Source organism: Oncorhynchus mykiss, chromosome 13 (genome assembly GCF_013265735.2).
Source record: "Oncorhynchus mykiss isolate Arlee chromosome 13, USDA_OmykA_1.1, whole genome shotgun sequence".
Lineage (NCBI taxonomy): Eukaryota > Metazoa > Chordata > Actinopteri > Salmoniformes > Salmonidae > Oncorhynchus > Oncorhynchus mykiss.
This window is the reverse complement of record NC_048577.1, coordinates 36412960-36434966: the sequence shown is the minus strand read 5'-3', so window position 1 is coordinate 36434966 and position 22007 is coordinate 36412960. Positions and strand designations below refer to the sequence as shown.

General features: G+C 45.2%; 1 protein-coding gene across 1 annotated transcript in view; it reads left to right on the top strand.

Moving 5' to 3' along the window:
• The window catches only part of LOC110486237 (protein phosphatase 1 regulatory subunit 1B), a 30020-nt gene extending 8072 nt beyond the window's left edge, over positions 1-21948 (top strand). Inside the window, exons 2-5 of the mRNA XM_021557683.2 lie at positions 16291-16374; positions 16491-16566; positions 18863-19000; positions 19986-21948. Of these exons, the coding sequence (XP_021413358.1) occupies positions 16291-16374; positions 16491-16566; positions 18863-19000; positions 19986-20134 (447 nt within the window). The 3' untranslated portion in view covers positions 20135-21948. The remainder of the gene's footprint in view (positions 1-16290; positions 16375-16490; positions 16567-18862; positions 19001-19985) is intronic.
• The last annotated feature ends 59 nt before the right edge of the window (positions 21949-22007 follow it).

The following is a 22007-nucleotide window of genomic DNA, read 5'->3' as shown; positions in this document are numbered from 1 at the left end:
ACCTGGATTTCTGCATAATTTGGTCATAACATTTGATCACAACAGGTCACAACAGTAAACAAACACAGTCTGCTGAAACTAATAACACACAAACAATTATACGTTTTCATGTCTTTATTGAACACACCGTGTAAACATTCACAGTGCAGGATGGAAAAAGTATGTGAACCCTTGGATTTAATAACTGGTTGACCCTCCTTTGGCAGCAATAACCTCAACCAAATGTGTTCTGTAGTTGCGGATCAGACCTGCACAACGGTCAGGAGGTATTTTGGACCATTCCTCTTTACAAAACTATTTCAGTTCAGCAATATTCTTGGGATTTCTGGTGTGAACCTACTATCTTGAGGTCATGCCACAGCATCTCAATCGGATTGAGGTCAGTACTGGGCCACTCCAGAAGGTGTATTTTCTTCTGTTAAAGCCATTCTGTGGTGATTTACTTCAGTGTTTTGGGTCGTTATCCTGTTGCATCACCCAACTTCCGTTGAGCTTCGATTGGCGGACAGATAGCCTAACATTCTCCTGCAAAATGTCTTGATAAACTTGGGAATTCATTTTTTCGTTGATGATAGCAAGCTGTTCAGGCCCTGAGGCAGCAAAGCAGCCCCAAACCATGATGCTCCCTCCACCATACTTTACAGTTGGGATGAGGTTTTGATGTTGGTGTGCTGTGCCTTTTTTTCTCAACATATAGTGTTGTGTGTTCCTTCCAAACAACTCAACTGTAGTTTCATCTGTAGTTTCATCCACAGAATACTTTGCCAGTAGTGCTGTGGAACATCCAGGTGCACTTTTGCAAACTTCAGAAGTGCAGCATTGTTTATTTTGGACAGCAGTGGCTTCTTCCGCTGTGTCCTGCCATGAACACCATTCTTGTTTAGTGTTTTATATATCGTAGACTCGTAAACAGAGATGTTAGTATGTTCCAGAGATTTCTTTACCTGACACTCTAGGATTCGTCTTAACCTCATTGAGCATTCTACGCTTTGCTCTTGCAGTCATCTTTGCAGGACGGCCACTCCTATGGAGAGTAGCGACAGTGCTGAACTTTCTCCATTTATAGACAATTTGTCTTACCGTGGACTGATGAACATCAAGACTTTTAGAGATACTTTTGTAACCCTTTCCAGCTTTATGCAATTCTTAATCTTAGGTCTTCTGAGATCTCTTTTGTCCGAGGCGTGGCTGTTTTTGACTCTCTCTTTCTCTACCGCACCTCCTGCTGTCTCTAACTCTGAATGCTCGGCTATGAAAAGCCAACTGATATTTACTCCCGAGGTGCTGACCTGTTGCACCCTCTACAACCACTGTGATTGTTATAATTTGACCCTGCTGGTCATCTATGAACATTTGAACATCTTGGCCATGTTCTGTTATAATCTCCACCCGGCACAGCCAGAAGAGGACTGGCCACCCCTCAGAGCCTGGTTCCTCTCTAGGTTGCTTCCTAGGTTCCTGCCTTTCTAGGGAGTTTTTCCTAGCCACCGTGCTTCTACACCTGCATTGCTTGCTGTTTGGGGTTTTAGACTGGGTTTCTGTAAAGCACTTTGTGACATCGGCTGATGTAAAAAGGGCTTAATAAATACATTTGATTGATTGATTGATCCACGGTATAGCGCGATTGGAATTTAAAGGCAATGTACCCGCTGCATATGTCAGCTTAATCGGAAATAACCCTTCCATTTCAATCACACTATACTGCGGATCTTCTACGATGCGGATTGAATCGACCCCTTAGTGTATGTATAAGAAAGGACGAAGGTGGAACAGCGGAACAGTCCTGTGTTTGTGTTCGACTGACTCTTGACCGATGGCTAATTAACTGAGCAGTGGGGTAGTGTAGTGGGCAGATGGGTGAGGATGGGTACTGGGGTAGGTGTGACATCATACTGCCAGTAGCTATAATTACTTCCTGTATGTGTGGTCAGTGGAGAAGCTGCTTCCTCATAGTACCAATCTGTTGACTCAGTTAACCATTGGTGGGGTCAAAGGTCTCTTCTGATGTTTGCTGGTTACTCATCGAATCCCAGTGAATGGTGTCTGATATCATCATATATTCTACTGTGACACTGGGATGAGTGTGAGTGGATCTGACAGAGGTGTGACATGGTAGAGCTCCCGAGTGGCGCAGCTGTCTAAGGCACTGCATCTCAGTGCAAGAGGCGTCACAACAGTCCCTGGTTTGAATCCAGGCTGTATCACATCCGGCTGTGATTGGGAGTCCCATAGGGTGGCCAGGTTGGGCCGGTGTAGGCCGTCATTGTAAATAATAATTTGTTCCTAACTGACTGGCCTAGTTAAAAAAAAAAAAATATATATATATATATATATATATATAGCTGTGTAGCTACTGTACTGTGTATGACTGTTAGATGTTAGAGAAGCTAGTGAGAAAAGGGCTGAGGTTCCTATAGGTAGGTGTGTTAAGGTTTAAGAAGAGGTACATGGAGACAGTATGGGGATGCTGGTGTTTGTTTTATTTATTAGTATCCCCATTACCCGGCACCAATGGCGACAGCGAGTCTTACTGGGGTCCGACACATAACGTAAAATACATTACAGACAAAATACTTTACAATGTATGTACATTTAAAAACATGAAACATTAATGGCATAAAACACATCCAAGATGTGGTTTCCATGTGGTTGATACCATTCCATTGACTCCATTCCAGCCATTATTATGAGCCATCCTCCCCTCAGCAGCCTCCACTGAAATACATGTCAGTACATACACACAACATGTAGGTCACATGGGGGAGAGGCGTTGTGCCGTGAGGTGTTGTTTTATTTGATTTTTTAAACCAGGTTTGCTGTTCACTTGCACTATTTAAGATGGAAGGGAGTTCCATGCACTCATGGTTCTAAATAATACTGTACGTTTCCTTCAATTAGTTCTGGACCTGGGGACTGTGAAAAGAACCCTGGTGGAATTTCTGGTGGGGTAAGTGTGTCACACCTGCTCCCGCTCCCCCTCTCTGGCATTGGACTCACCTGGACTCCTTCACGTGGTTGATTACCCCCTGTTCCTCGGTGGTGCTCCCTGTGTCCGCATTAATTGTTATGTGTTCCTGTCCAGACGCTGTTCCTGTTCCTGTTCCGTTTCATGTCCGTCAGCTATTAAACCTTCACTCCCTGTACCTGCTTCTCATCTCCTGCGTCGATCCTTACAGAATGCGGACACCATTACAAGAAGCACCAGAGAGTTTTTTAGGGTTTTGTTTTGTTGGTGACGTCGGACCCGGGGGCCGCCGCCGATGGACCCGGGGGCCGCCGCCGATGGACCCGGGCGTGCCCTAGCTGGCTCAGCAGGTTCCCATCTCACTTCATGCTTCAGTCAGCTCGTTGGGCTCACATTGCCTCAGCCAGCCCATTGTTATTCTTTTTTTTTTTTGTGACGTTGGGCTTGGATTCTGCCTGCCGATGGAACTGGGGGTGCCTAAGCTGGCTCGTCGGGCTGTCACGCCCTAGCTAGCTCTTGAGATTTCCTTGCCTTGGTTGGCTGGGCAGGTTCCCATATCATGTCATGCTTCAGCCGGCCCATCGGGCTTTCGCGCATCAGCTGGATCGTCAGGCTCCCACGCCTCAGCCGGCTCGCAAGGCTCACCCAGGTGCGACGCCGGATGGCGCCCCTGGGGGTGGGTGGGTGGGGTACTGTCACGCCTTCTCCCTATCCCCCTCTCAGGCGCTCGAGGGCGCCATGCTACCCTTTTTTTACACGTACCTGTCACCATCATTACGCGCAGCAGCGCTCATTGGACTCACCTGGACTCCTTCACGTGGTTGATTACCCCCTGTATATCTGTCTGTTCCTTGGTGGTGTTCATGTGTCCGCATCAATTGTTATGTGTTCCTGTCCTGACACTGTTCCTGTTCCGTGTACCTGCTTCTCATCTCCTGCGTCAATCCTTACAAAGTGTGTGTGTCAGTGCAGGGTGTAAGTTGACTATGCAAACAATTTGGAATTTCCAACAGCGCTCTGGCTGTAGGGATGCTCTGACCCCCTATTTCGTTTTGTTTACCCAAAGCTACAACCTGCTATCTTCGATCCACATGCAGCCCGCATGTGCTGTACGTCTCTTCCTTCAAACACGATGATCATCGATGTCTCTTTGTGTTTCACTTGTTTTCAGTTCATAAGCTCATAATACCAGCAGCATTCTGTTCAAGTAGGGAGAGAGATGTTCTTTATTTCTCTATTATATTTTGTTATCTGCCACCAAAAGAATTTCATTACTTTTCGGTCTGTGCTGGGTTTCCAAACCACGTCAGCACCACCAGGCTTTTGATTTAAACCTTTGATGTTTTTGTTCTTGACAGAAGTGTTGCCGCGTTGCTAATGCCTCTTAATAGAAAAATAATCGCAGTGCACAAAGGGAAGGATTACTTTTCCCTTTATTGTGTCATTTCCTTTAGCACTTAGCGCGACCTAAAGGTCCAACCATTTCATTTGTCTGGGCTCTCCCAGGGCCTGACACGGAGAGGAAGGGTGATACCACGGGAGAATTGAATAGAGTGAGTCCTGCTGCCTTAAGAGTTCAGGCAGACACAGAGCTGTGATAGCAGAGGGCGAATGAGGCTTTGCAACTATGTGCTCTTAATCAGAAATGGACAGAGCAGAGATGAAGGGGTTAAAGAGAGAGAGGGGGTACAGGGATGGAAGTGTGGATTAGAGAGAGAGAGAATAGTAGCAGATGGGATATTGATCTGCTTGTGTGAGAGAGAGATTTTAATGAGTTGTGTTTGACAGTGTTATGTTGGATGGGTGGTTAGTCACTCCTCAGTCGTGAGTGCGTGCCTGGTTTCACACGTAAGTGTACTTTTAATTCCATAAAAGTTGCCATGCACATACGCAAACACTATTCCCGGTCGGTGTAGCTCATGAGTGTCTGTGTGAGGCCGGGCATCCTAATTGTACTGTATATCAATCACTTGTAAATCTATGTGCGTCTGAGTTAAATTATGGCCCAATGACGACAGTGAGAGAGACAAGGACGGACCGCCCCTTTATGGGACCTAAGTGCTGCCTCCACCTCTATCTCTGGGATCTGCCACACGATGGGCTAATGAGATGGGCTAATGTAATGAAGAAGTACCTATACCTGGGGGACAGGACAGGACACCCCCTAGGGGATTCTAACATTTGGGAGTGTCTGTCATTGTGTTGTGTTGACATTGCAGGTGCCGGGTGGATATAGCGTCTCCCTTTAGAGATGGCTGGTATGACGTAGTAGAGCTCTGCAGCAGCATTAGCTAGAGAGAGCCTCTCTCTCTGCTACGCAGGGCCCCCTGGGGGGTCCTCAGATCTAGTTTACACTGTTCTACTGCTGTCTTTTAATAGGCTGGCCCGTTAGCTGACCTATCTACGAGGACCACCTCTGGAGAGCAGACCCACATCAGCCAGACCTGCACCCCACTCAGCAATGCAAGGGGCGCTAACCCTCACACTCTCTCTTGTTCTATACACACACATGCATGCACACACATACGCACGCACGCACACACACACACACACACACACACACACACACACACACACACACACACACACACACACACACACACACACACACACACACACACACACACACACACACACACACACACACACACACACACACACACACACACACACACACACACACACACACACACACACAGTACCAGTGAAAAGTTTGGACACACCAACTCATTTGGGGCGGCAGGGTAGCCTAGTGGTTAGAGCGTTGGACTAGTAACCAAAAGGTTGCAAGTTCGAATCCCCAAGCTGACAAGGTACAAATCTGTAGTTCTGCCCCTGAACAGGCAGTTAACCCACTGTTCCTAGGCCGTCATTGAAAATAAGAATTTGTTCTTAACTGACTTGCCTAGTTAAATAAAAAAAATAAATTCAAGGGTTTTTCTTTATTTGTACTCTTTTCTACATTGTAGAATAATAGTGAAGACATCAAAACTATGAAATAACACATATGGAATCATGTTGTTACCAAAAATGTTAAACAAATCAAAATATATTTTAGATTCTTCAAAGTAGACATCCTTTGCCTTGATGACAGCTTTGCACACTCTTGGCATTCTTTCAACCAGTTCACCTGAAATGCTTTTCCAACAGTCTTGAAGGAGATCCCACTTATGCTGAGCACTTGTTGGCTGCTTTTCCTTCACTCTGTAGTCCAACTCTTCCCTAATCATCTAAATTGGGTTGAGGTCGGGTCATCTGATGCAGCACTCCATCACTCTCCTTCTTGGTAAAATAGCCCTTACACAGCCTGGAGGTGTGTTGGGTTATTGTCCTGTTGAAAAACAAATGACAGTCTCACTAAGCACAAACCAGATGGGATGGTGTATCGCTGCAGAATGCTGTGGTTGCCATGCTGGTTAAGTGTGCTTTGAATTCTAAATAAATCACAGACAGTGTCACCAGCAAAGCACCCCCACACCATCACACCTCCTCCTACATGCTTCACGGTCGGAACAACACATGCGGAGATCATCCGTTCACCTACTCTCTGTCTCACAAAGACACAGCGGTTGGAACCAAAAATCTCATATTTGGACTCATCAGACCAAAGGACAGATTTCCACTGATCGAATGTCCATTGCTCGTGTTTCTTGGCCCAAGCAAGTCTCTTCTTCTTATTGGTGTCCTTTAGTAGTGGTTTCTTTGCAGCAATTCAACCATGAAGGCCTGATTCACTTTGTCTCCTCTGAACAGTTAATGTTGAGATGTTTCTGTTACTTGAACTCTATGAAGCATTTATTTGGGCTGCAATTTCTGAGGCTGGTAACTCTAATGAACTTGTCCTTTGCAGCAGAGGTAACTCTGGGTCTTCCTTTCCTTTGGCGGTCCTAATGAGAGCCAGTTTCAACATAGCGCTTGATGGTTTGTGCGACTGCAAATCTAATTTTTTCCGCAATGACTGACCTTTTTGTCTTAAAGTAATGATGGACTGTCATTTCTCTTTGCTCATTTGAGCTGTTCTTGCCATAATATGGACTTGGTCTTTTGCCAAATAGGGCTATCTTCTGTTTACCACCCCTACCTTGTCACAACACAACTGATTGGCTCAAACACATTAAGAAGGAAAGAAATTCCACAAATTAAATGTTTAACAAGACATACCTAATTGAAATGCATTCCAGGTGACTACCTCATGAAGCTGGTTGAGAGAATGCCAAGAGTGTGCAAAGCTGTCATCAAGGCAAAGGGTGGGTACTTTGAAGAATCTCACATGTGAAATATATGTTGATTTGTTTAACACTTTTTTGGTTACTACATGATTCCATATGTGTTATTTCATATGTAGAAAATAGTACAAATAAAGAAAAACCCTTGAATAAGTAGGTGTGTCCAAACGTTTGACTGGTACTATACATGCATGGACATGCACACACACAAGGAAACACACACAATGTCAACCATTGAACCATGTCATATGAATCCGTCATTGTCACACATTATTGAATGCAGGAGTGAAGAGCAGAGAAGGGTTGTTGTGTCCGGAGCAGGTTTGACTTGGTCCTACCAGCTCAGTTTAGTCTTCCATACCCCTATGCTACTGATTAAAATACCATCGCTGGGTCGACTCACACAGCCCATTAGTGCCAACGGTTTTATATATAGGAGAACGAAAGAAGGAGAAAGAGAAACATCCAAGGGGGAGTTGTGAAAGTCCCATAAATCAAAGTAGGTTCAAAACTATCTATTTTTCCGCTCACCATCACTACAGTTCTACGCACACGCACACGCACACGCACACGCACACGCACACGCACACGCACACGCACACGCACACGCACACGCACACGCACACGCACACGCACGCACACGCACACACACACGCACACACACACACACACACACACACACACACACACACACACACACACACACACACACACACACACACACACACACACACACACACACACACAGCAGCTGAGGGGAGGATGGCTTATAATAATGGCTGGAATGGAGTCAATATGTAACCCACCATCTGTTAAAATAAGGTCTCCTTTTGATTTAACCTTAGTGTAACCAGGTGAGTCAAGCACCTTCTTATTGATAATGACGGCCTGGCTCTCTTGAAGCTTGGGAGCTGTAATATTTCCCCTGTGCTTGTAGGCTCAGTGGGGGACAGGGAGTCCCGTGGGGAGATACATAACGGCTGCAGCCCCACCTGTGGAGATGAGTGGCCCTGTGACAGCTCATCAACAGCCCACGTCTGGGGCCCAAATGGCAGCCTATTCTAATATAGTGGACTACCTTTGACCAGGGCCTGCCCCCGGTGCGCTATATATGGAATAGGGTGCCATTTGGGATGCATTCCTGCTCTTACAGAGCTGCTGAGAGGGCAGAAACACTGGGACTGATACTTAAGGATACTGAACAATGGCTGCAACTGAGGAGAGTGGGAGTGGGGGGGGTAAAGTATAGCAGGAGTAATCTCACATGCTGTGCCCCTGTATAAAAGCGTCCATGTGAAAGTCACAGACGATCTTATGTAACGACAGAAGTGGGGCGATTGAAAGACTGGAAAATTACAAGTGGCTGTGTGTTATGTCATCTGGCCTGTCCCACCGTCATCCGCCCTGCTGCCACCGTCACCCAGCCGGATGTGTGTGTGTGTGTGTGTGTGTGTGTACGAGAAATGCCAGCTGTGTGTCTGTGTGTTGACCCGTAAACACGGCGCATATTATTTTTGGAAATGGCATGTGTGCATAATCACTGTGCATTGATGCCTGTCACAGTAGCTGTTACTCACCCTGACTCCTCTATGCGTTTATAGCTGTATATACTCACCTTCTCTATAATTGAGGGTGACCTTTTCCTGGAAGCAACTTGACGCCATTCATTGGTCCATTACACGAAGTCCTGAATCACTCTAGCAGCCCTAGTAGTCTGCAGGTAGTCGTGGCGGTAAAGAGGTTTAGGGTTAAACATTATCGTCTCTTCATTAACATGGGGAGGCCAGTTGTGATGTTAAGAGCTGAGTCACTCATCACACACACACTCTCTGAGGGTCCATACACACACACATACTGTATAAATCATTTTGTTATACCACAGTGACCTTAATTATCCAGCAACACCCTTTCAGCTCTAGGGCAAAAACACATACTCTTGCTCTGTCCCCCCTGTCTCTCGCTCTCTCTCTCTCTCTCTCTCTCTCTCTCTCTCTCGTTCACTCTCTCTCTCTCTCGTTCACGCTCTCTCTCTCTCGCTCTCCCTCTACCTTTTTGAGCTCCCTTGACATTTGTTATTTTAATTTATCTTGCTCCGTCTGCCTCTCTGTTCTTCTCTCTCTCCTCTCTCTTCCTTTAAAGAACAACGGCATCTCAGAGCTCACAACCAGAGCCCCAGGAAGATCAGTCCTCGACATATCTGGATTGGTAGTACGTATAAGACCAAGACACATCCCAGTATAGTAGCTGGGACATGGGCCTGGCTAGCATCTGGTCTGCTGTGCTCTGTCTTACCCACTCTTCCACCACCACCTCAGGCAGGTGAGGGGGTTGGTTTTATCCAGCAGAGGTATCAGGTGTCAGACAGGCTGACCAGCAGCAGCAGCCACAGCAACAACCAGGGCCCCTCGCCATGTCAGTGGAGAGAGATGGAGACGTAGGGGGTCACACAGTGAGGGGGCCCTGCTGGGATGTCTTCCACTGAGGGAGTGGAGAGACGGCATTCAAGCTGAGCGCCATGATGAGATTACAGAACCCGGTGGGCACAGCCCGGGGATGTGGGGGAAGGGAAGAGTGATGGGCGAGAGAGAAAGAGGAAAACGATAGGAGAGGGAGGGGGAGGTTGAGAGAGAAGGTTGTAAAGAAACAGAGGAGGGGGATTGAGGACATTGTCATGTCACTGTCAAGGAATGAAGAATGATATGTGGGGTGAACAGGATAAAGGGAGGAGAGGATGAAGTGGAATGGGAAGTGGGGGATGAGAGGGAGAGAGTGGGAGTGAGAGAGGGGAAGTGAGGAGAAATACAGAACCTTCATGAGGAGATTAGGATGTGTTGTGTGGCCCACCAAGCCTGTGCTTTGGCAACAGTGACCTGCTTGCTCTGACGCACAGCTCCCAGACCCAGGAGGTTTTCCAAATGGAACCCTATTCCCTCGATAGTGCACTACTTTTGACCAGAGTTTTGACCGGGACACATGGGTCTCTGGTCAAACGTAGTGCTCTACTGTATGTAGGGAATAGGGTGCGATTTGGGATGCAGACTCTGTTTGCCCTGGTTAACTAGAGGAATGAGATTCACTAGGTCAAACACAAACACATCCAGAGAGCAACTTCACGGAAAATAGAGAAGTGCTAGTGATGTTGTGTGAGACCATAAACAGAGAGGAGCAAAGGTTCAGGCTATGGCCAAGGTTGGCTGGTCTAGATCTAGAGAGAACCCGCTGGTTACAAACGGGTTAAATCAACATTGTTTCAACTTCATTTGTCAACGTATTGTGTGACCTGTTGTCTACGTGGAAAATAAATTAGATTTGAAAAAAAAAAGTCATCAGCGTAAACTGTTGTTTTGAAGGTCAAATTTCAACCACAGATTTATGTGATCATGGTAACCAATATTCAACACAGACAAACCTTGTATAAAATATGTTTAATTTTCACCTTTGAAATAACGTCGTTTTCGATGTACACTGCTCAAAAAAATAAAGGGAACACTAAAATAACACATCCTAGATCTGAATGAATGAAATATTCTTATTAAATACTTTTTTCTTTACATAGTTGAATGTGCTGACAACAAAATCACCCAAAAATTATCAATGGAAATCAAATGTATCAACCCATGGAGGTCTGGATTTGGAGTCACACTCCAAATTAAAGTGGAAAACCACACTACAGGCTGATCCAACTTTGATGTAATATCCTTAAAACAAGTCAAAATGAGGCTCAGTAGTGTGTGTGGCCTCCACGTGCCTGTATGACCTCCCTACAACGCCTGGGCATGCTCCTGATGAGGTGGCGGATGGTCTCCTGAGGGATCTCCTCCCAGACCTGGACTAAAGCATCCTCCAACTCCTGGACAGTCTGTGGTGCAACGTGGCGTTGGTGGATGGAGCGAGACATGATGTCCCAGATGTGCTCAATTAGATTCAGGTCTGGGGAACGGGCGGGCCAGTCCATAGCATCAATGCCTTCCTCTTGCAGGAACTGCTGACACACTCCAGCCACATGAGGTCTAGCATTGTCTTGCATTAGGAGGAATGCAGGGCCAACCGCACCAGCATATGGTCTCACAAGGGGTCTGAGGATCTCATCTCGGTACCTAATGGCAGTCAGGCTACCTCTGGCGAGCACATGGAGGGCTGTGCGGCCCCCCAAAGAAATGCCACCCCACACCATGACTGACCCACCTCCAAACCGGTCATGCTGGAGGATGTTGCAGGCAGCAGAACGTTCTCCACGGCGTCTCCAGACTCTGTCACGTCTGTCATGTGCTCAGTGTGAACCTGCTTTCATCTGTGAAGAGCACAGGGCGCCAGTGGCGAATTTGCCAATCTTGATGTTCTCTGGCAAATGCCAAACGTCCTGCACGGTGTTGGGCTGTATGCACAACCCCCACCTGTGGATGTCGGGCCCTCATACCACCCTCATGGTGTCAATTTCTGACCGTTTGAGCAGACACATGCACACTTGTGGCCTGCTGGAGGTCATTTTACAGGGCTCTGGCAGTGCTCCTCCTGCTCCTCCACCTGAGCCACTTGTGTGGGTTGTAGACTCCGTCTCATGCTACCACTAGAGTGAAAGCACCGCCAGCATTCAAAAGTGACCAAAACATCAGCCAGGAAGCATAGGAACTGAGAAGTGGTCTGTGGTCACCCCCTATAGAACCACTCCTTTATTGGGGGTGTCTTGCTAATTGCCTATAATTTCCACCTGTTGTCTATTCCATTTGCACAACAGCATGTGAAATGTATTGTCAATCAGTGTTGCTTCCTAAGTGGACAGTTTGATTTCACAGAAGTGTGATTGACTTGGAGTTACATTGTGTTGTTTAAGTGTTCCCTTTATTTTTTTGAGCAGTGTATTATCCACTCTAAGAAAAGTAGTCTGGGCAGCACCTCCTACTGGAGAGCACCTTAGAGGCCCTATATACTGCACATAGACTTGAAATCACTGGCCACTTTAACAAAGGAACACTAGTCACTTTAATAATGTTTACATATTTTGCATTACTCATCTCATATGTATATACTGTATTCTATTCTATCTCAGTCTATGCCGCTCCGACATTGCTCGTCCAAATATTTATATATTCTTAATTCCATTTTTACTTTAGATTGGTGTGTATTGTTGTGAAATTGTTAGATATTACTTGTAAGATATTGCTGCTCTGTTGGAGCTGGAAACACAAGCGTTTCACTACACCCGCAATAACAGCTGCTAAACACTTGTACAGTGGGGAGAACAAGTATTTGATACACTGCCGATTTTGCAGGTTTTCCTACTTACAAACCATGTAGAGGTCTGTAATTGTTATCATAGGTACATTTTTATCCTAGGCCACATTTTGAGGTTACTGTAACAATACATGTCTTATGTAATCATAGAACGCGTGCATGTTCAGGTTAGCAGGTCTGTGGAAATGTTCACAACTATAACAATCTGCATATAATCTAAAACAGCATTGATCCCTTGCACCGTGTATTTGAATGTAATCTCAACTAACTGCAATCCAGCTCATTTGAACATGTTGCTTGATCAAACACAGTGATACCACATTAGGTTAAGTATAAATAAAGTATGAAGTACTTTTAAGTAGAAATGAACAAAACATCTGACATTGTATTCCCATTTGAACTTGTATGTGCTTCTAAATAGTTGAAAGCGCAGTGATAAAACATTGAGGTGACAACCAAACCAAATATCAGGCATTGATCTTTTCATTGGAATTTGGTTGTAATTTTAGATCAGGGGTTCTCAAACCTTTTGTGTTAGCAAATTCATCAGAGACCCGTTCATAATCAGTGCTTTAACAATAGCCTACAAGGAGTTTTACTATGACGTCTGCAGTACGTGGCTTGGATGAAGTCTCGGGCCCGGGGAAAGAACATTTAAAGGCCTCCTGGCATCAGAGAGAACATTTAAAGGCCTCCTGGCATCAGAGAGAACATTTAAAGGCCTCCTGGCATCAGAGAGAACATTTAAAGGCCTCCTGGCATCAGAGAGAACATTTAAAGGCCTCCTGGCATCAAAGAGAACATGTAAAGGCCTCCGGGCATCAGAGAGAACATTTAAAGGCCTCCTGGCATCAGGGAGAACATTTAAAGGCCTCCTGGCATCAGAGAGAACATGTAAAGGCCTCCTGGCATCAGAGAGAACATTTAAATGCCTCCTGGCATCAGAGAGAACATTTAAAGGCCTCCGGGCATCAGAGAGAACATTTAAAGGCCTCCTGGCAACAGAGAGAACATTTAAAGGCCTCCTGGCATCAGAGAGAACATTTAAAGGCCTCCTGGCATCAGAGAGAACATGTAAAGGACTCCTGGCATCAGAGAGAACATGTAAAGGCCTCCTGGCATCAGAGAGAACATTTAAAGGCCTCCTGGCATCAGAGAAAACATGTAAAGGCCTCCTGGCATCAGAGAGAACATTTAAAGGCCTCCTGGCAACAGAGAGAACATTTAAAGGCCTCCTGGCATCAGAGAGAACATTTAAAGGCCTCCTGGCATCAGAGAGAACATGTAAAGGACTCCTGGCATCAGAGAGAACATGTAAAGGCCTCCTGGCATCAGAGAGAACATTTAAAGGCCTCCTAGCATCAGAGAGAACATTTAAACGCCTCCTGGCATCAGAGATAACATTTAAAGGCCTCCTGGCATCAGAGAGAACATTTAAACGCCTCCTGGCATCAGAGAGAACATTTAAAAGCCTCCTGGCATCAAAGAGAACATTTAAAGGCCTCCTGGCATCAGAGAGAACATTTAAAGGCCTCCTGGCATCAGAGAAAATATTTAGAGGCCTCCTGGCATCAGAGAAAATATTTAGAGGCCTCCTGGCATCAGAGAGAACATTTAGCAGTTTTCAATCAAATTTCCTGTAATTCTACACATTTTGTCATGGGGAAAGAAATATTTTTTTACTGTTGCTGCTTTGAAGCTGATATCCTGCCATTCAACACCGAGATAAAACTTTGCCGTTTTAAAGCTTAAATTACAGTGCATTTATGTAAAATAAAAAAACAGAGAAAAATGTATAATTGGTGGAGTACTTGTAGATACCAATATCCCTGTGAGCCTCCCAGGCTCGTGTTGCCCAGGATTAAGAACATACATTGTAAGCATTTCACAGTTAGTCTACACCTGTTGTTTACGATGCATCTGACATTTGATTTGATTTGATTGTAAATGAATAATTTTACAGTGTATTTTTTTTTTTACACACTATTAACTTATTCCACAGATACTTGGCCAAAAGTCTTTTAATCTGTTGAGAGTAATATCACCCCCCAAAAATGTATGTTAAAAAAAGTTTAAAAAAAATGTAGATCTGGCGGTGGACCCCAATTTGACAACCCCTGTTTTAGATGGTTAAAAATAATATTGTTAACACATTGGGAATTCAACAAACCTTTGGCTGTTTTTTTGAATGGGGGAAAATAGGTTGGACTCTCGTTGATCAACTTACTAAATATTACCCAATTGTGTGCCCAGTGAGGAGACTTGTCATGACCTTTTTGTTTGACTTTCCAGGCTTCCATCCATATTGTACTGCACTATTCATCTGACCTGAATGCATGTATCCAAAACAACTTACCACACCTAGTTTGCAAACTGTTTTATGCTTGATCTATTTACACTGTTGGAGACTGTGTACTTGTTGCCAAACCCTCACAGTGGGGTCTACCTGGAATTAAAACCACAGAACAGAAGTCCCCATAAACCGTTCTCTTTGACACTCTCTCTGCATTCCTTCCATTGTCAAATGAATTAACCCGTCTGTCGCATACTGTGAGCACCTAGTTAGAGTGGGTAGCAGGTTACCCATTGGAACAGAGCGTGTGTACTACAGTATATATGGTAAACAGGAAGCCCAAGGGGAGTGAGCTCCAGTCTGCCTGCCACTGGTCTAGAGAGGCTGGAGAGAGGAGGGGAAAGAGGAGGAGAGAGGAGGGCAGTAACACTAACCTGATGCTGGGGTTAGATTCCACCAATCTCCCCCCTCCATATCCCTCAAGTCTGAGACGGGGAAAGGTATACAGTCCCCATATCATGCACACATTAACTGGAGATTGCATCAACGCACACATGTAATACAGTACACTTGCGTGTACTGTAGGTATGCAGGGCCCTCACTGGGAAAATCTTAAATCAATTAGCCACATGTTATTGTTTCCACATGTTTTTGTTTGCACATATGCAGACATGAATGCACGCTCACAGACTTGTTTTCTTGAGTGACATAGTTTGCATCAAACTACTGTTCTGCAGTGAATACCCACAGGCACATGCATACTGATTGGTAAACTATGTTTGTACCATATAATGTATATACAGTATCAACCATGTACTAAGTACAGTGTATGTGTAATGACTAAAGTAGAGCTCAGAGTGATACTGATTTCTCCCGGGGGGTTGCTCTGTTAAGTGGGCTAAATCTACTTTCAAATAGAAGTATACACCTCACACACATTGTTATGGGCTTAAGAAAATGAAGACACTTGTACCATGTCAGATATATAGTTGAAATGTATTCAATTTTGAGTTTGCGTCACAATATTACACTTTAAATACATCACAGGAGACTGAAACATAACAAAACCATTTGACATAGAAACAAGATTTTTTTTGTGGGGAAAAAGTGTATTAATTATGAAATTATGAAAAATACTGATAACATTGCACACATAAGCCCACTAGAGGGCGCTTTGGTCATTCGACTGCAGGAAAGGGATCTACGTGACATAATTGGATGTCCTCTGTTCTGATGTCCAATTGTTGACTCCTAACCTCTGACCCCTGACCTGTCCCGACAATACTCAGACTTGACTCCTCCTATTGGAGTCAAATTAGGAGAACTGGACACATTACAAGCCCTGATGAGATGGGCTGGCACCCAAAATACCGAATTGCTATTTGCATGTTAGAAACGTTCTACACAGAGACTTGATTTGTGAGCTTTTAACACTTCATCAAGAGCTTCATAAGTCACTCAGGGTATTGGTGACAACGTTGGCTGGGACTTTGTTGTTGTTAACTCATCAGCACAGCCTCACACAGAAATAAACGATGTTGATGATTCTCTACTTCTCTCCCGTGCGTGTCTAGATCCGGCGCCGGCGGCCCACACCTGCAACACTGTTCAGAGTGGCAGACCAGTGTTCTCCTGAGGATGATCAGTCCAGCCATCAGGTAACAGAGCGCCCCCTAGTGCCTCAGAGGATAACTGCATGTCACCCTATAGTCACGTGAATGGTTGTGTTTTTTCAAAATTGCAGGCCACATTCAACTTGTTCTTCCTTCCACAGTGGATTGTAGGAGAGAATGGGGTACTCAAGCCCAAGCGAGTTAACCCAAATGTGTATCAGCCACCATCCCTGAAAGGTAAGAGTATAACTGACTGAGTAAGTAGTGTCTACATGTCCTCTGTACGGTGAATTCTCCCTGTGTTGATACTGTGTCTACCGTGCTTTACTGTTCTGTTGCCTCCTGATCATGTTCTTTGTCAAATGAGGGCAGTGGGGTAAGATGCACGTGACCAATTGATACATGTCATGTCAATCAGTTGGAGCATCTTCATAAGAGTAGGTACTATACTGTATATATGTGCAAGAGCGATTTCCTCTATGGAAAGAGAGAGAGAGAGCAGTAGAGGGAGAGAGAGAGAGAGAGAGCAGTAGAGGGAGAGAGAGAGCAGTAGAGGGAGAGAGAGAGAGAGAGAGAGAGCAGTAGAGGGAGAGAGAGAGAGAGAGCAGTAGAGGGAGAGAGAGAGAGAGCAGTAGGGAGAGAGAGAGAGAGAGAGAGAGAGAGAGAGATAGAGCAGTAGAGGGAGAGAGAGAGAGAGAGCAGTAGAGGGAGAGAGAGAGAGAGCAGTAGAGGGAGAGAGAGAGAGCAGTAGAGGGAGAGAGAGAGAGAGAGAGAGAGAGAGAGAGCAGTAGGGAGAGAGAGAGAGAGCAGTAGAGGGAGAGAGAGAGAGAGAGAGCAGTAGGGAGAGAGAGCAGTAGGGAGAGAGAGAGAGAGAGCAGTAGAGGGAGAGAGAGAGAGAGAGCAGTAGAGGGAGAGAGAGAGAGAGAGAGAGCAGTAGGGAGAGAGAGCAGTAGGGAGAGAGAGAGAGAGAGAGAGCAGTAGAGGGAGAGAGAGAGAGAGAGAGCAGTAGGGAGAGAGAGCAGTAGGGAGAGAGAGGGAGAGAGAGAGAGAGAGCAGTAGAGGGAGAGAGAGAGAGAGAGAGAGCAGTAGAGGGAGAGAGAGAGAGAGAGCAGTAGAGGGAGAGAGAGAGAGAGAGCAATAGAGGGAGAGAGAGAGAGAGAGAGCAGTAGGGAGAGAGAGCAGTAGGGAGAGAGAGAGAGAGAGCAGTAGAGGGAGAGAGAGAGAGAGCAGTAGGGAGAGAGAGAGAGATAGAGAGCAGTAGGGAGAGAGAGCAGTAGGGAGAGAGAGAGAGAGAGCAGTAGAGGGAGAGAGAGAGAGAGAGCAGTAGAGGGAGAGAGAGAGAGAGCAGTAGAGGGAGAGAGAGAGAGAGAGAGCAGTAGGGAGAGAGAGCAGTACGGGGAGAGAGAGAGAGAGAGAGCAGTAGAGGGAGAGAGAGAGAGAGAGCAGTAGAGGGAGAGAGAGAGAGAGAGAGCAGTAGGGAGAGAGAGCAGTAGGGAGAGAGAGCAGTAGGGAGAGAGAGAGAGAGAGAGAGAGAGAGGGAGAGAGAGAGAGAGAGCAGTAGAGGGAGAGAGAGAGAGAGAGCAGTAGGGAGAGAGAGCAGTAGGGAGAGAGAGGGAGAGAGAGAGAGAGAGAGCAGTAGAGGGAGAGAGAGAGAGAGAGCAGTAGAGAGAGAGAGAGCAGTAGGGAGAAAGAGCAGTAGGGAGAGAGAGCAGTAGGGAGAGAGAGAGAGAGAGAGAGAGAGAGAGAGAGCAGTAGAGAGAGAGAGAGAGAGAGAGAGAAAGGGAGAGTGATAGATTTGAGAGTGTGACAGCTGTGAGACACTGAGTGTGAGTCTGTGCAGCTCTGGATCATCCAGGATTACCAAAGGAGTGTATACAGCTGCAGACACACACACACACACACACACACACACACACACACTTCTAAATGTTGCTTTATACTTGTTGTTGCACGCAGAGCCATAAATGTAAAGCATTGGAGGCTTGTCAATAGATGTTAATTAAAGGGGATTACTGTATGTGTGTAGAGTGTTATTATAATAACCCACTCTGTGTTCCTGTATACCATCCTTCATTAGTTCAGCCAGGCTGAGAGATAGCGAGAGAGAGAGAGAGAGAGAGAGAGAGAGAGAGAGAGAGAGAGCGAGAGAGAGAGAGAGAGAGAGAGAACGAGGTGAGTCAGCATTGTTTAGAGAGCAAAAGAACAGGGGACCAGACAGGAGAAATGAAAGGATAAAAACAAATGCAGGAAAGAGAAAAGGACACAAATGTATAATCCCAGTCCATTACCAACTACAAGACATGGAAGTGCTGGCTATTCTTCCCCTCAATTTGTCCATCTGTCTGTCTGTCTGGTTGGCAGGCTACTTATCTGTCTGTCTGGCATGCATCTGAAAGCCCGTATGAAGCATGATAACGTTGACAGTGTTGAAGCCTGGTAAACCCAAAACAACCTATCCCTCTCTCCCGTTGTCTCTGTGTTTGTCCCTGTGTGTGTTCCTGTGTATCCTGTGTATGTGTATGTGTGCGTCCAGCCGTCCAGAAGATGGCTGAGGCACACATGCAGAACCTGGGTGTCTACCCCCCCTTGGAAGACCCCTTTGAGGGGGAAGAGTACGACGACTACCCCTGTCATGAGGAGAGGGAGGAGAGATTCCCCACCAAAGCTGCTGGTGAGATAGGGATTCCATACACTGTCAAGCAGTAACATACATACACTCACTCATGTAATCGCATTGATGCTTTGACCAATGGTGTAACCAGCTTACATATTTAGCTGTGTGCATAGCCATTGTTATTCAGTGCCCACTTTTCAGTCAGATGGGCTGAATGTTGCACTATGCCGTGTTCAAAACAGCAGGGCCTCAGATAAACTCCTCTCTGCAGACAAGTAGCTGTGATATTATATTAGCACATATTAGCATCACTCCGCCAAATCTATCAGAGAGCCCAGCAGACCTCCCTGTGCTGCCATCCTGCCCTGTGCCAGTCAGGGGGCCAGAGATGCCTAGCCACAGCCAACAGGCTAACAGTCTGCTTGCTCTCTCTGTAGCATCAGTACTGATGCTGGGCTGCCAGCCCAGGTGGCAGAGCTTCCTAATGAAATCCCTCCTGTAGCATCGTTAAACGCTGTTTCATTGGCTACTACTGTCATCCTTTTTCTGTAAATCTGTCGTTTGAACGCAACATGGCTGCAGGGTGGCTGTAGTGTCACACATCGCCGAGAAAGGGGCTCTTAAAGATACATTGAAGTAGACTGTGACTATCCTCACTAGAGCAATTGCCTAATTATGCCTGCATACACGTGCAGTAGTCACTTTCATATGTACTGGTATGATTCAGACTTGTATACCATGTTTCACACACATGCACTTCTACACACACACTCACAGGAGGCACATGTCTGACCATTAAATGACAGGTAGAACCAGATTACCATAGACTAGTTTGGGAGTAGAGTTATTATGATGTCCCGTGAGTAGATTAACCTCTTTCCCTAGTGTTGTTTGTTTACCTTCCCTGCATGTCTTTTCTGCAACGTCGAAATCCACAAATCTAAGCGGTCTTCAAGCTTACTTGTGTAGAAGGTAAGTGGTTTGATTGGAAGGAGACCAGTGTGTGCTGCTGTTCTTTGACGTCACCTCTTTGTCGCCATAGAACCCCAAGCGACCAGCACCACAGACCAATCAGAGGAGCCGGATGAAGAGGAAGAGGGGGAAGAGAAAGAAGAGGAGAAAGAGGAGGAAACGACAGAAGAAAAGACAGCGGAGAAGGCAAAGAAAGTGCGCAAAAGTGTAAAGTTTTAACACTTCTTTTGAAGGGAACAAAGGAAGGGAGAGAGATGGTGGCAGATATGTGAACGACTGAGTGAATGAATGAGTGACTTTAATGTGTGAACGTGTGAGTGAGAAAGAGAGCTTCTAAGTTTGAATGGTAAGTATTCAAATGAAATGAATGAATGAATGAATGTAGGTACTGTCGCGCAAATCTGTGAGCAAAAACATCTGGAAAGAGAGAGGGAGAGAGGGAGAGAGAATGTATAATAGATATGGCCCTTGTGAAGAGGTGAGGAGTGGCTCCTTAGAACTAATGAGACGAGGGGATAGGGCAAGGTCACCGTGACCTTGAGGTCCCCCTCACTGCAAAGCTAGTCTTCTCTTCCATGTCAGGGGAACCATTCATTCACTTCTCACTTTCTTACTTTGCTCTTTAATGTTACAAAGCAATGGAATAATGGCTAGAAATAATTACACAGCACTCAAAATAACTGCAAACAGACAAACAGCTTGATGAACAGCTTCCGTATAGAGCACACACACACACACACACACACACACACACACACACACATACAGAGGAGATATCTTCTCACTGTCAGTTCAGACTATATTCTAAAGCTGCTCCGTTACTGTGCAGGTATGATAATACAGACTCCCATATGGGTTCCTTTCAAAATCACAAAGACCTGTATAATGTGTACCAAATTTCACTCTGGCCTAGATTGGATATCTCTGCAGCCTAATCATATTGAGATCTTGTTCTTGGAAGAAGTGAGCAACTGCTGCCATCTTGTGGCAAGATAGGGGATGTAGAATAACCAGAGCGTGTGTATTGACGTGGATTTACATACGATAAACTGTGCACTGCATAGGCCTTCAGATAATATGCATCTATATAATTGAAATGATCTAGATTTGCAATGTATTTGAAACATTTGTGATGCATTTGAAGTTATTTTTGGCGTCCATCAAAGCTATGTGTGTCAATGATGTACTCTGGGTGTATGTGAGGATGCCATGCTTTTGTAAAAGTAGTCCAATTTAGTTTTTTTTTTTGTGAGAAAAAAAATGTATTCATTTTGTATGCAGAATCAGATTCGTATTGTTTGTTTGTTTAAATAATTTCCTGTGTAAAGATGCATTAATCAACTTAGCTGCATATGGTCTCTTTCTGTTGAACAATCGTCACAACATTTAGTAACCTTTTCGTCGTGACTTGGATAACTGTGTTTTTCATATTCTCGTGGAAAACAACGCAGACAATACAATACATAGTGACTCTCTTTCTCTTCCTGCTGAAATGGAATGACACATTTGAATATTCAAATATTCACCCTCAGAATGTCATTACCATCATATGCTCATTGATAATGTCAGTCTAATAAACCGTTTTCTTTATTTCCATCGCATCTGTTCTCCAACTGCAGGATTGCTTGAGTCAGCGGAATACATTTTGGTAGTGGCACCGCTGAATGTCTCAATCTGTACCAAACTGCTAATATATTGTAATTGTTTTGATTCTCTTTTTGTTGGACAATTGAACATTTGTATGCTCTTTCTCTCTTGCCTGGGTGTGTGGGCTGGGCAGCCCTTTAAAGTGTTGAGACATATGGCACCTACTCCCTCCATTCTCTCACTGTCTGGCTGGAGTGAGCATCCTCTCCTTCTCCAAGTCTCTCTATCCTCCACGGTCAATAGGCGAGTGCCATGGCAAGAATGAACTCGAATCGATAATATTCTTCTTTATTTCATTCTTTTTTTCTGTTCTTGTTAAAGATGTAGACATTTCAATGTGAGCCACAATAACAATATCTAAATAAACACATTTTCCTGATTTGAAATGACTTTGTGTGAGTGTGTGTGTGTGTGTGTTCATGCCTGCATTCCTTGTGTGTATGTG